This window comes from Callithrix jacchus, chromosome 11 (genome assembly GCF_049354715.1).
Source record: "Callithrix jacchus isolate 240 chromosome 11, calJac240_pri, whole genome shotgun sequence".
NCBI lineage: Eukaryota > Metazoa > Chordata > Mammalia > Primates > Cebidae > Callithrix > Callithrix jacchus.
Window position 1 is genome coordinate 123516421 of NC_133512.1, and position 12273 is coordinate 123528693.

Sequence of the window (12273 nt, forward strand, 5' to 3'; positions counted from 1 at the left end):
GAAGCACATGAGATGTGGGAGGGGCTGGGGCAGAATGATATGGTTTGGATTTGTGTCCCTGCCCAAATCTCATGCTGAATTGTAATCCCCAGTGTTGGAGGAGGGGTCCATGAGGTGATTGAATCATAGGGATGGATTTCCCCCTTGCTCTCTTCTTGATAGTGAGTGAGTTCTCATGAGATCTGATTGTTCAAAAGTATGTAGCACCACCTCCTTCATACTCTTTCTCCTTCTCCAGCTATGTAAGATGGTTCCTCCTTTCTCTTCACCTTCTGCCACATTTTCCGGAGGCCTCCCCAGCCATGCTTCCTGTACAGTTTGTGGAATGGTGAGCCAGTTGAACCTCTTTTTATTCATTTTTTGAGACAGAGTCTTGCTCCGTTACTCAAGCTTGAGTTCAGTGGTGTGATTTTGGCTCACTGGAACCCCTTCCTCCCTGGTTTAAGTAATTCTCTCTTGCCTCAGCCTCCTGAGTAGCTAGCATTACAGGCATGTACCACCTTGGCCTGACTCAGTTTTGTATTTTTAGCAGAGATGGGGTTTCCCCATGTTGGCCAGGCTGGTTATGAACTCCTGGCCACAGTGATCTGCTCATCTCTGCCTCCCAAAATGTTGGTATTACAGGTATGAACCACCATACATGGCCTAAATGCCTTTTCTTTATAAATTATGCAGTCTAAGGTAGTTTTTATAGCAATGTGAGAACAAACTAATATGGGGGATAGCGTGGGTATTTAATTATCCTTCCTCTTGATATGGGTATGTCCTGTACTTACATTTAACACTTTCCATGTTTTTTTTTTAAATAGAGTGAATGTTTAGCATATTATTCTGCTCATACCATAGAATGTTTTTATTTCTTAAATGTTTATGGAGTTTCATGGTTATTATATATTTATATTCCTGATGAATTTAGAGTTATTTATAATGTAGCATTATTTATAATGATGAATCCTTGCTCAAAAATGCCATGAAAACTCTATTATGGAGTTTTCTGTACTAACATCAGAGCAAGAGGTAGAAACTACTAATACTATATTTAATAATTAAATGATATGTGTTCCTATGAGCACCTTTGATATTTTCCATCTCCTTAAAATGAGACTGTATAATTAGCCTTTTCTAGAAATGGTGACTATAATTAATAATAATTATTACATATTTGAAATGCTAAGAAAATAGATATTAAGTGTTCTGACCCCAAAATGATAAGTATATGAGGTAATGGACAATTTAATGGCTTTATTTAGCCACTTCACAATGTATATATAGTCAAAACACGTTGTACACAATATACAATTTTTATTTGTCAATTACAAAACAAAAAATAAAATCAATAGCCATTTCTTTGTCCTAAAACTTTTAAAATTTTTATTTCATATTTTAGGAAAAATTCTTAAGAATAATGAGACTCTAATACAACATGGAGTTAAGCCACAGGAAATTGCACAAGTGGAAATCTTTTCTGCAAATCCAGATCAGTATCCAGTCAAAAGAATAGTTGGATTAACTGATGTCTGTCAAATCATAACTGTCACTGTCCAAACTGGTTAGTTATTTGATGTCTTTTAGAGAAAGTATTTTTGAGTCCCTTCTTAGCTGAACTTTCATTACTCTTGGTTTTCTCTCTCAGGCATTGATCAATACCAGCAGGTACCTGTTGAGATTGTCAGATCTGACTTTCACAAACCATTTCTTGGTGGATTCAGACATAAAATAACAGGAGTAGAGTATCACAATGCTGGAACACAAACCATACCTAGAAAGATTCCTGAAAGACCCAATGTATTTTGTAGGGATACACAGGTAGTATTTTAATTTTTTTCTTTAGGTTTTTGAATCTATAGACTCAATGATTGTTGTACTGTATGACTCTCTCAAATTTCTCTTAAGTAATTATATGGCAATTAATAAAGAAAATTAAATATGTAGAAAACCCCCTTATGTGTGTAATATAAGGGCTACTTATTTAAATTTTTAATGTTTTTCTTTTAGACAGTTTTCGAGAAAAAAAAGCTCCAACAAACTACAAATACAGCATCTACACAGATGACTAACATTGGTGTCTATGTATCAAATATGACTGACAAACTGGTAACTCCAGGAAAGTATTTTCCAGCAGCAGAATACCATGCTCAAAGACTAAAGGCGGTGAGATAACCTTTATTGTGGATGAATACTAAAGATTTGATATATAAGCCAGTTGTTCTGAGTGTGTCTGTTTCTCTAAGCCGCATTTGCTTGAGAAAGAATGCTCATGAGTCTGGGTCATGTTTCACTGCTAACAAAAGCAGGCTTTATCTCCGGTGTTCCCCCATGTAAAGGATCAGAATCCTAAATGCTCCTAATCCTGCCTTTTCTCTTAGGGAAACTCAGCTGATTTGTGTCTTTGTGTATTGTGTTTGGCCATTATTAGCCTTCTCAACACTGCTGTCTCTTGGCCTTAACTCTTGTCACAGTAGAATCACCAAAGGAAGTTCCAGACTAATTGAAAGCAAATGGGACAGTAGTTGATTTCCTCTAATATTAGCATAGCCACTCCAACTCTATTTTATTTTTTTGCATGGTCTATCCTTTTTCATTCTTTTACTTTCAACCTATTTGATCTACCTTCTTCCGTCATTTTACCGTGAGTAAAAATGACCCGAAAGCGGTGACTTTAAGAGATTTTGCTTTTCACATGTCAAGAAATCTGGAGATAGGCTATTCAGCCCAAGACCTTTAGACACAAACTTGCAGTGAAAAAAAGTTAAGTCTGTTGACTTAATTGCCCTGAAGGAGAGAGTATACCAGGGGAACCATGGGGCTAACTTTGTAGCAGGCTTTATCAGTGCCAGTTACTCCAGCCTGATACATTTACCTTTCAGTCCAAACGAATTTTCACCAAATAAGGGAATATATGGAGTTATTATATAATTTGGGGAAGAGTGAAGTTTGGGGGGGATTTAAGTGGAACAGTATCGTAATAGTCTCAAGCAAAACAAGGGTGTGTATGAATGGGTCAATATTAGGTCTGGACTATGAAGTGGATCAAGGTCATGTTCCCTTGGAAATGAAGTTAAAACAGATGGGAAATATTTCTTTGAAGTTCTCTGAAGTTCAGGGCCTTGGTTGTAAATTGAGGCTGCTTCTCTCTGTCAAAGTGATGTAGAACCTCTAGGCAAGAGTGGAATATTTCTTTCTTACTGATCTAATTTCAAACATCAAAGTTACTGATAGTTTATGAATTTAGAGAACAAAGGTTCTCAGTGAGTAAGAAAATAGTTGTCACTCAAAGAATAGGATTGTTAAGACATTTCATAGTTGTAGAGTGTCCTTGAGAGAAATACTGTTTTTTGTTAATTTTGTGGCTGACCTTATTCGTGCCTGTTATTCCAGCCTGATGATTTTTTACTTTCTCAGTCTTAATTAATTTTTACTGTCTTGCTATACTGGGAATGGGTGGAGGCTCTATGATGTTATCAGGATCATAAACTCCTTTCATCTTTCTAATCCGTTAAGCTCACCATGAGCTTGTTACTGTATGAAGATAAAATGGTTGACTAATTTTCATCATGTCTACATTCCATGTGAGAAGAAGGGAAAAGTCAAGGCAGCATGTTCCATGAAGCCACCTTCAAGGATTTCCCCGGAAAGCCCCACCCAGTGACTTCTCGTTGCATCTCATTGGCTTGAACTATGTCATATGACTATCCCCACTACAAAAGTGTGTGATAAAAGTATTTTTAAAGTAGCATAATGTTGCTCCTCAGTGAGATCATATCTTCTTAGTAAGAGGAAGTAAGAGAGGATGGGTATTAGGTAAGGAATTGGAAATTTCTGTCATTTTCCAAACTCTAAAAAATGATATTAAAAGTATAAATATACAAGGACAAAGAATACATGAGAAGAGTAAATGTCAGTTTTTTTTTTTTGAAGCAGATGGAGAAGTGTTAACTTGACTTACTAGAGCAGAGGAAGTGAAAATCTAAATGCCTGCCAAGGAGGATGGCATCAAGAACCAAATAGATTTGCCCCATAGTCTTGCAAGGTGAATTGGCGATTTTGTGGGAGGTAGAAGTGAGGTGTGACCTGTAAACAGAGGGATTTGTTAAAAGCCTGTATAGGGAGTACGTTTCCATTTAATAAGTTCTTTTAACTTTGATTCCTTTCTACTTGGGTCATGTTTATTTTGTTTTTTAATAGGTTTTGAATTCACTGCTTACTATTTTAAATCTTGTTTCAAGAAAGATAATATGTTTGACCACTTATATTTCTGGACCCATTCTTGCCATTTCATCTTGTTTTATTTACTAATTATTCTTACCTATTTTCTTTAGCCTTTTCTTTTTGTTGATTAAATGTTTCTTTTTTTGTTCTTTCACAGTTCAGAAATAAGTATTTTATTTTCTAGTGGTTATATTAGAGAAAAGGGTCCTGATCCAGACCCAAGAGAGGTTTCTTGGATCTGGCACAAGAACTAATTCAGGGCAAGTCCATAGAGTAAAAGCAAGTTTATTAAGAAAGTAAAGGAACGAAAGAATAGGGCTACTCCATAGACAGAGCAGACCTGAGGGCTGCTGGTTGCCCATTTTTATGGTTATTTCTTGGTTATATGCTAAACAAGGGTTGGATTATTCATGCCTCCACTTTTTAGACCATATAGGTTAACTTCCTGTTGTTCCCATGGCATTTGTAAACTGTCTTGGTGCTGGTGGGAGTGTAGCAGTGAGGACAACCAGTGATCACTCTCATCACCATCTTGGTTTTGATGGGATTTAGCCGGCTTCTTTACTGCAACCTGTTTTATCAGTGAGGTTTTTATGACCTGTATCTTGTGCTGACCTCCTATCCTAAGGCTTACAATGCCTTAACTGTCTGGGAATGCAGCCCAGTAAGTTTCAGCCTCATTTTACTAGCTCCTATTCAAGATGGAGTTGCTCTGGTACCTCGGACAGTTACTCATACACATTTTTTAACATAACTAAATTTGTATACCAAGTGCATATCTAATCAGGCTATATATCTTCTCCATGAATAAGTCAAGAACCTTACTAAGCTTTTCTTCATTTTCTGCCCCCTCTTTTGTTTGTTTCCTCTTTCTAGAAGCTGTCAGGATTTTCACTTTATCCTTGGGATTTGGTAATCTTATTTTAATATGCTTGAGACTTGGTGATGGACCCTTTCTGAGAGTTCATGTCTTGCTGTGGGAGATATTCCTCTATTATGTTTTGATGAATTTCTATCATCAACTTTCCTCATTTTGTCTGGAACTTATTTCAGAAATATTTTGGAATGAGGCCAGACACGGTGGCTCATACTTGTAATCCCAGTACTTTGGGAGGCTGAGGTGGACAGATCACTTGAGGCCAGGAGTTGGAGACCAAGCTCGGCAACAGGGTAAAACCCTGTCTCTAATAAAAATGCAAGGATTAGCCAGGCATAGTGGCACATGCCTGTGGTCCCAGCTACTCAGGAGGCCGAGGCATGAGAATCACCTGAACCCAGGAGGCAGAGGCTACAGAGAGCTGAGATCGTGCCACTGCACTCTAGCCTGGGCGACAGAGTGACACTATGTCTAGAAAAAAAAAAAGAAACATTTTACAATGCTTGGATTAATCTTTCATGTCTCTTATTTTTCATACATTCATTTACATTTTATGACTTTTTGTCCTAAAAAAATTTTCTCACCTAATTTTCTTGCCTGCTGATTACTTTTTAGGATCTGCACGTTCTGCAGATCAGCTTACAAGAAACTGCGAGTTCTGCCATTACCCATTTTTCCCTTCTGTTGTAGCAAAGCTTTATCTGAGCACATGGCTGCCTCACTGATGACCACATTTCATCACCTCCCTTGTGTATCAGTGAGGCCACGTAACTAAGATCTGGACGATGAGATGTTAGGGACAATCGTTCTAAAACTGCTCCTTGTTCCTTTTCCCTCTGTTTACTGGTTGGAAGATGGTAAGTGGACCAGCCGTCTGGGACATGGAAGTAGGAAGCCATTCGTTGAATATGACAGAGTTTTCCCACCAGCCCGAAACTGCTTTGCTAATCCCTGGATTGCCACGTGAAAGGGAAAAATCTTCTGTGTTGTTGAAACAACGGTATTTTGGTGTTTTAAATAAGTTTAACAAGTTTAATAGCACACAGGCTAATAACATATTCTATTAATTTTTTAAATTTCAAAAGTAAAAATGTTGCCAGTCTTTTTTCTTGGTTCATTATATTATTTTATACTGACAGCCTTTCCTTTCTCTATGAAAATATTAACTATATCTAGTCTGCTTTTGTATTTTGTTCTGATTTACTCTAGTAGTACTTCTAGTAAAGTTAACTACTAAAGTAGTTGAACTTTGGTATAAGCATCATCTAGAGGGCGTCTGAATATTTAGAATGCTCTGCTTCCCCAGGAGTTTCTGATCAATAGCTCTGGGGTGGGGCCTGAACATTTGCATTGCTAATAATTTTCTAGATGCTGCTGATGTGTTTGAGATTCTTAATGTCCAATGTGCCAGCAGCGTATTTGTTTACCCAGTCTGACCCCAGTGATTTTAGGGGATGTGTAAAGCTTGATTATGGAAGAAAGCTAGTTTTCTGTTTAGGAGGCTTTTTTTTCCCTCCTGGGTGTCATCTTCTGGGACATTCACCACTCTTGCCTAGGGACAGATATCTCTGTTGATCCTTGCCTAATTATTTTAGAGGAACCTATCCCTTTTGCATTTTTTACGCAGTCACCTGGTTAGTTGCCATCAGACCATCCATCAGCTTTGGGCTTAGAGCAGCCCTGAAGTCCCTTCTGTATTTTCTGACTTGCTTCTCCAGTGTATGATTAGATTATAGACTGTTTCTTCAATTAATTCTACCAGCCTCTTTTGTTGAAGGGATTCTTTAAAGTTTCTTATTCCTTTAGGGGATCCCTTCAGTTTGATCCAGTGTCTTTGTCAATATCTACTTTGCATAGTTTTTCTATAATTATTAGGCATTAGGATGAGAGTAAGGGATGCATCAGCATATGCTCTATCATCAGTCTTGATCTGGCTTTTTCACATTTTATTTATGATTTTAATAAATAAAATTAGAGACTCTCAAAAAGTGCTAAACTCTCTCAGGTATATCACAGACTTTTTGAGATTTTAGTACTATGCTCTACTTTCAAATGTATTCATATTTCATACAATTTAATAAATACTTGTTTGCTTTAGTCTCCATTTTATCTAACCTGCCTTTGGTGGTTTCCACACATACTTATCTGATGTATATTTAGGAAATACAGTTTTGTTATAAACATGAACTAGTGGCATTTAAGATAAGATGGTGATAATTAATATTTATAACAATAATAGTATTTATTGAGGACTCATGATGTACCAGGCTTGGGTTAAGCACTTTATATGTATACTCTTATTATCACTGTTTTACACATGAGGGTACTAAAGCATAGAGATGGCAGCTAACTTATCCCAAATCAAACAACTAGTGAGCAGCAGTAGGAAGATTCAAACTAAGTTTTACTCCAGAGTCTATTCTATCAAGGACTGTATGAACATCCTTCTATGAAGGTGTATTTGTGAGATTTCAAAGCCAAATAGCAGTGACATGCATTATCCGTGTTTTTTATGTTACTGTATGTGAAAAGATCTATTTAGTCTAGAGCTAAAACTAGACTCAGTATTTTGTTGTTATGGAATTGGAATTGAAATAATCATAATTGCCTTTATATCTGATCAAAAAGTTGATGATAGACACTTTCTATTTCCTTTTAATTTGTAGGCGATAGTGATACAGACTTACTTCAGGCAATGGCATGCTAAAACCTTCGTAGAGAACGTAAGAAGACAGAAAAGCTTAAGGTTGGAATGGGAAAGACAGGAAGAAGTAAGGAAGATAAGAGAAAAAGAAGAATGGATAAAATTGGACTATGATCGGAGGCATAATCCTAAAACAAATGAAGACTTTGAATTTCTTTATAATGCATTAGAATGTAAGTCTGACACAGGCTTTGCAAAAAATGTTTTTAAATTTTTCATTAGTAGGAAAAGCAGATTTACTGCAGACAAAAGAAGGTGTTATTTTGGGGAGATGTCTTGGAAATCTGGACTAGAGAATTTTGAAAGATGAATACTACTTTATATTTATACTTAACAATTAAGACTGAAATGAAATTAGAAATGCTTTTATATTAACAATTAGCAAAATGTTCATACTGCTTTGTGAATTACGCAGTTTTAGTGTATTATTTCATTTGATCCTCATCCATGTGAGATAAAGAGAGAAAGTACTGTCTCATCTGGTTTTCTTGTGTTTTGGGGAATTTGTGAACTCAGAGTTGAGCTGTTCTTTAATCCCGTAATCCAGTATCCTGTCTGATTTTGCTCTTTAGAGAAGGGACTTGGCCATATTTTTAAAATTTCCCCTTACTAATAACAATATATAAATGTATATTCATACATCTTGACGTTCATACCTTATTTCTTCCGCAGTATGTGTGCTAGTCATGGATAAATTAAAAGTTTCAGATATTTGAACAAGCCAGGCCCTCTTTACTCAGGCAGTAGATTCACCATTCCCCTTCTTGGAATAATATTCCAAATTCATATGTGAGTAAAGGATACCATTGTTATTTTTGTTTGGTTAACAGACAGCTGTGTAAAATAATAGAAAATATATTGAATGAGCTTCTGCCTTTTCTACTTATTAGTGGTATTAATTAGGACAAGTTACTCATGTCTCCTAAACCTCACTTTCTTCATCCATAAAAAGAAGTTAATAATTTCTGGCATGTCTACTTCAGAGGGCTTAATAGAATAAAAAGTATAAAATATAGGAGGCTGAGGCAGGAGAATTGCCTGAACCCAGGAGGCAGAGGTTGCAGTGAGCTGAGATCGCGCCATTGCACTCCAGCCTGGGTAACAAGAGCGAAACTCCGTCTCAAAAAAAAATAAAAATAAAAAAAGTATAAAATATTACATTTATGAAAATATTTTAGAAAGTATACAGACCTACACATATTTGAGCTATTGTTCTATGGCAAATGATTTTATACAGAATTTTCATAGTAAAGTAGAATGGTTATAGTTAAGTCCACATGTGATTTATACATAGAGGACAATGAAATACATGAAGTTTCTTACATAAAAGGGACATCTTTTGGGGTTTTCTAGTCCTAAAATTCTAAATTAAAAGCCTTGGAATAATAATTTTTAAGTTCTGTTAAAAAAATCTGTGGTTCACAAGCTCAGTAATTTTTATTGCTCTTACATAATTTTCTTCACTTCATATTCATAACTCCATTCCTTGGAACTGCTGCCCTCTTATGGCTGATAATGATACTTGTATCCATAATATGAAACTTAACTTTTCTTCAAGGTAACCTGCTCTTCAGTAATAAAAGCAAAATGATATCAATTTAAGAAAACAAATTTAACTGTATAAGGTAATATGTCAAAGATGAGGCTGTCTCAAGGCAAAAATATATGATTGTTATGTCTTTTTATAGCAGTATGTCGAAGGTGATCTCTTTCTTTGTTCTGAATTGTCTTTAGGGCCATTAGTTGGAAAAAAAAAGATGCTAAGTATCCCATATTCTAAATAGAGCCTGCAATAATTGGAGTTGTTTTATCTATTTAAACATTTTATATGGGTAGAATTATGCAGAATAGAAATTTTTGTGTCTGTTTTTCAAAATTCAGTATTATGTCATGAGACCGATCCGTGCTATTGTGTGTAGTGCCATTTGTTCTCGTTTCTGTGTAGTATGTTACTGCATGGGTGTGCCACAACTCATGTATCCATTTTACCGTGGATTTGGTTCTTCCTGCACCACCCCTCACCCCCCAACCAGTTTTTGGCAAATATAAGTAGTACACTTTGGTGAATTATATATATATATATATATATATATATATATGTATGTATTAAATATATATAATACAAAAAATAAAATAAAAAATAAATATTAAAATATATAAACTATAAAATAAAAGTATAATCTAAATATTTTAATAAATTATAAATATGAACAAATGTTATATTTAATATAAATATAAATAAAAGTATAATATATATGTATTTATAAATATAAGTACATATATATTATATATAAGTAATATATTTCACCAAATGATGTTTGTAGCAGTACTACTTGTAGACACACACACACACACACACACACTTCTCTCAGGGTGTAAACCTAGCAGTGGAATTGGTGGTTCATAGGATATACATAATTCAGCTTTAGTGAATCCTGCCAGATAGTTTTTTAGAGGTTGCACCATTTTAAACTTCTGCAGAAGGGTGTGAGAATTCTAATTGCTCTGTCATCCACTCCAACACTAGACACTTCTGTCTTTTTCATTGTAGCCATACTGGAGGGTGCTGTCACCCTGCCTTATTTTCGACTGAGGCTCCAATAGGTGAGATATCAAGCTACCAGATTCAATGAGAGACAGTCTGTCTCTCCCTGATAAAGAGTTTACAAAGGAAGTAAAATAGGACCTATTTCTTGGCTCATGCATCACATAGCAAGATAAAAGATATAAGAAGGGCTAGGAGAGATTTGCAGAGGTCGGGAAAGTGGTTTTCTTTTTTTTGGAGAGAGCCATTGTTATGCTTTGCTTTTGGTGCCTGAATCTTGACCAGGATGGTATATTGGGGCCTGACTCCAACCTAGGAAACCTAGAGAACTAGAGGAGGGCTTTTAGACTTCTTTGATATTGGAGAGTGCTGCTGCATTCTTTACTCCCAGGATTTTAAAAACAGAGGTATATCTTTGTTTTCTATCAAAAGGGGACTATACAGTAGAGAAAACAAGAGAGAGTAAGCATGCAACAGGGTAATTTGAGGTGCTCTTGGCCATGTTTAATAGGGCCAGCTATAGAAATGAAGGGATCTTGTCAGAAAGAAGCTTGAAGTGAACAGCTGGATTACTCCTAAGTGGCTACCTGGAGTGCAAATACATCTCTCGGGTCAGGGGAGTTGCAGGAGGAGGGGTTCAGCTCAAGAGCCTCAGGATGGTGAGTTTGAATCATCTGACAGGCCTGGAGAGGGGGTTTATCCAGCCAAGTAAGAACTGCTCTTTCCATTTACTCATCTCCCAAAGAAGTGCAGAGGAGAAACAGCCCCTAGTGGTGAGGAGAAGAACTGAGAGGTGAGAGTATGTTCACAGGATATACCCTTCCCCACAGTCTTCAGGCAGTTTTACATTCTTTCAATCTTTGGTGTGTCTTTTTATTCTTTTAACAGTGTCTTTGTTAGAACAAAAGTTTTTAATTTTAGTAAGTCCTGTTTGTTTCTTCTTGTGTGAATTGTGCCTTTGTTGTTATATCTGAAAACTCATCCCCAAACTTAAGGTCACACACTTTTCTCCTATGTGTTCTGGAAGTTTTATAGTATTATATTTTGAACTTAGATGTATCATCCAGTTTGAAATGAATTTTGTATGAGATGTGAGATATGTGTTAAAGTGAATTTTTAAACTTTTTCTTTTGAACATCCAGTTGTTCCTACAGCATTTGTCGAAAACACTGTCACTTCTCCATTGTATTGCCTTTGCATCGTTCGTTAAGACTGCAATCTATTCAGGATAATGTAACAAAATGCCATAGACATAAATAACAGAAAGGTATTTTTTAGAGTTTTGGAGTCCAGGAAGTCCAAGGTCAGGGCACCAACAGACTCAGTGTCTGGAGATGGTTAATAAATGATGCTTTCTCACTGTGATCTCAAATAGCAGAAGGGATGAACAGCTTTCTTGGGTCTATTTAATAAGGGCAATAATCCCAGTTCCACCCTCATTACCTAATCACATCCTTAGATTGATTAGGTAATGAGGACCTGGGGGCCTAATCACATGGCCCCCACATCCTGTTATTGCCTTATCATTATATGTTGTCAAACTTGATTTGCCAAAATTTGTTTTAGAATTTTTACGTCTGTATTCATAAGGGATATTGGTCTGTGATTTTTTTTCTTTGTTATGTTACTGTCTGGTTTTGGTATTAGGATAATGCTAGTCTCTTCTGTACTCTTCAATTTTCTAAAACAGTTTGTGTAGAATTAGTAGCGTGTCTTTATAAAATGTTTGGAATTCAATGGTGACACCAACTAGGTCTGGAATTTTCTTTGTGGGAAGGTTTAAACTGTAAGTTCAATTGCTTTAATAATAATGTGACTTATTTATCATTGGGGATAGGCTTTGATAGTTAATGTCTTTAAAGGAATTTATTAATTTTACCTGAGTTATTGAATTTATTGGCATAAAGATGTTAATAATGTTCCATGTTATCCTTTTAA

The 12273-nt window shown here is 35.9% G+C and overlaps 1 protein-coding gene across 4 annotated transcripts in view; it reads left to right on the forward strand.

Annotated features, from left to right (window-relative positions):
* The window catches only part of IQUB (IQ motif and ubiquitin domain containing), a 64409-nt gene that overhangs the window by 21784 nt on the left and 30352 nt on the right, over nucleotides 1-12273 (forward strand). For 2 of the 4 annotated variants that reach the window (XM_009003157.5, XM_078343879.1), the window contains exons 4-7: nucleotides 1388-1549; nucleotides 1634-1806; nucleotides 1996-2151; nucleotides 7753-7963. In XM_009003157.5, coding sequence (XP_009001405.4) covers nucleotides 1388-1549; nucleotides 1634-1806; nucleotides 1996-2151; nucleotides 7753-7963 — 702 coding nt within the window. The remainder of the gene's footprint in view (nucleotides 1-1387; nucleotides 1550-1633; nucleotides 1807-1995; nucleotides 2152-7752; nucleotides 7964-12273) is intronic. The other 2 variants (XM_035254861.3, XM_078343880.1) reach the window with 1 other exon arrangement.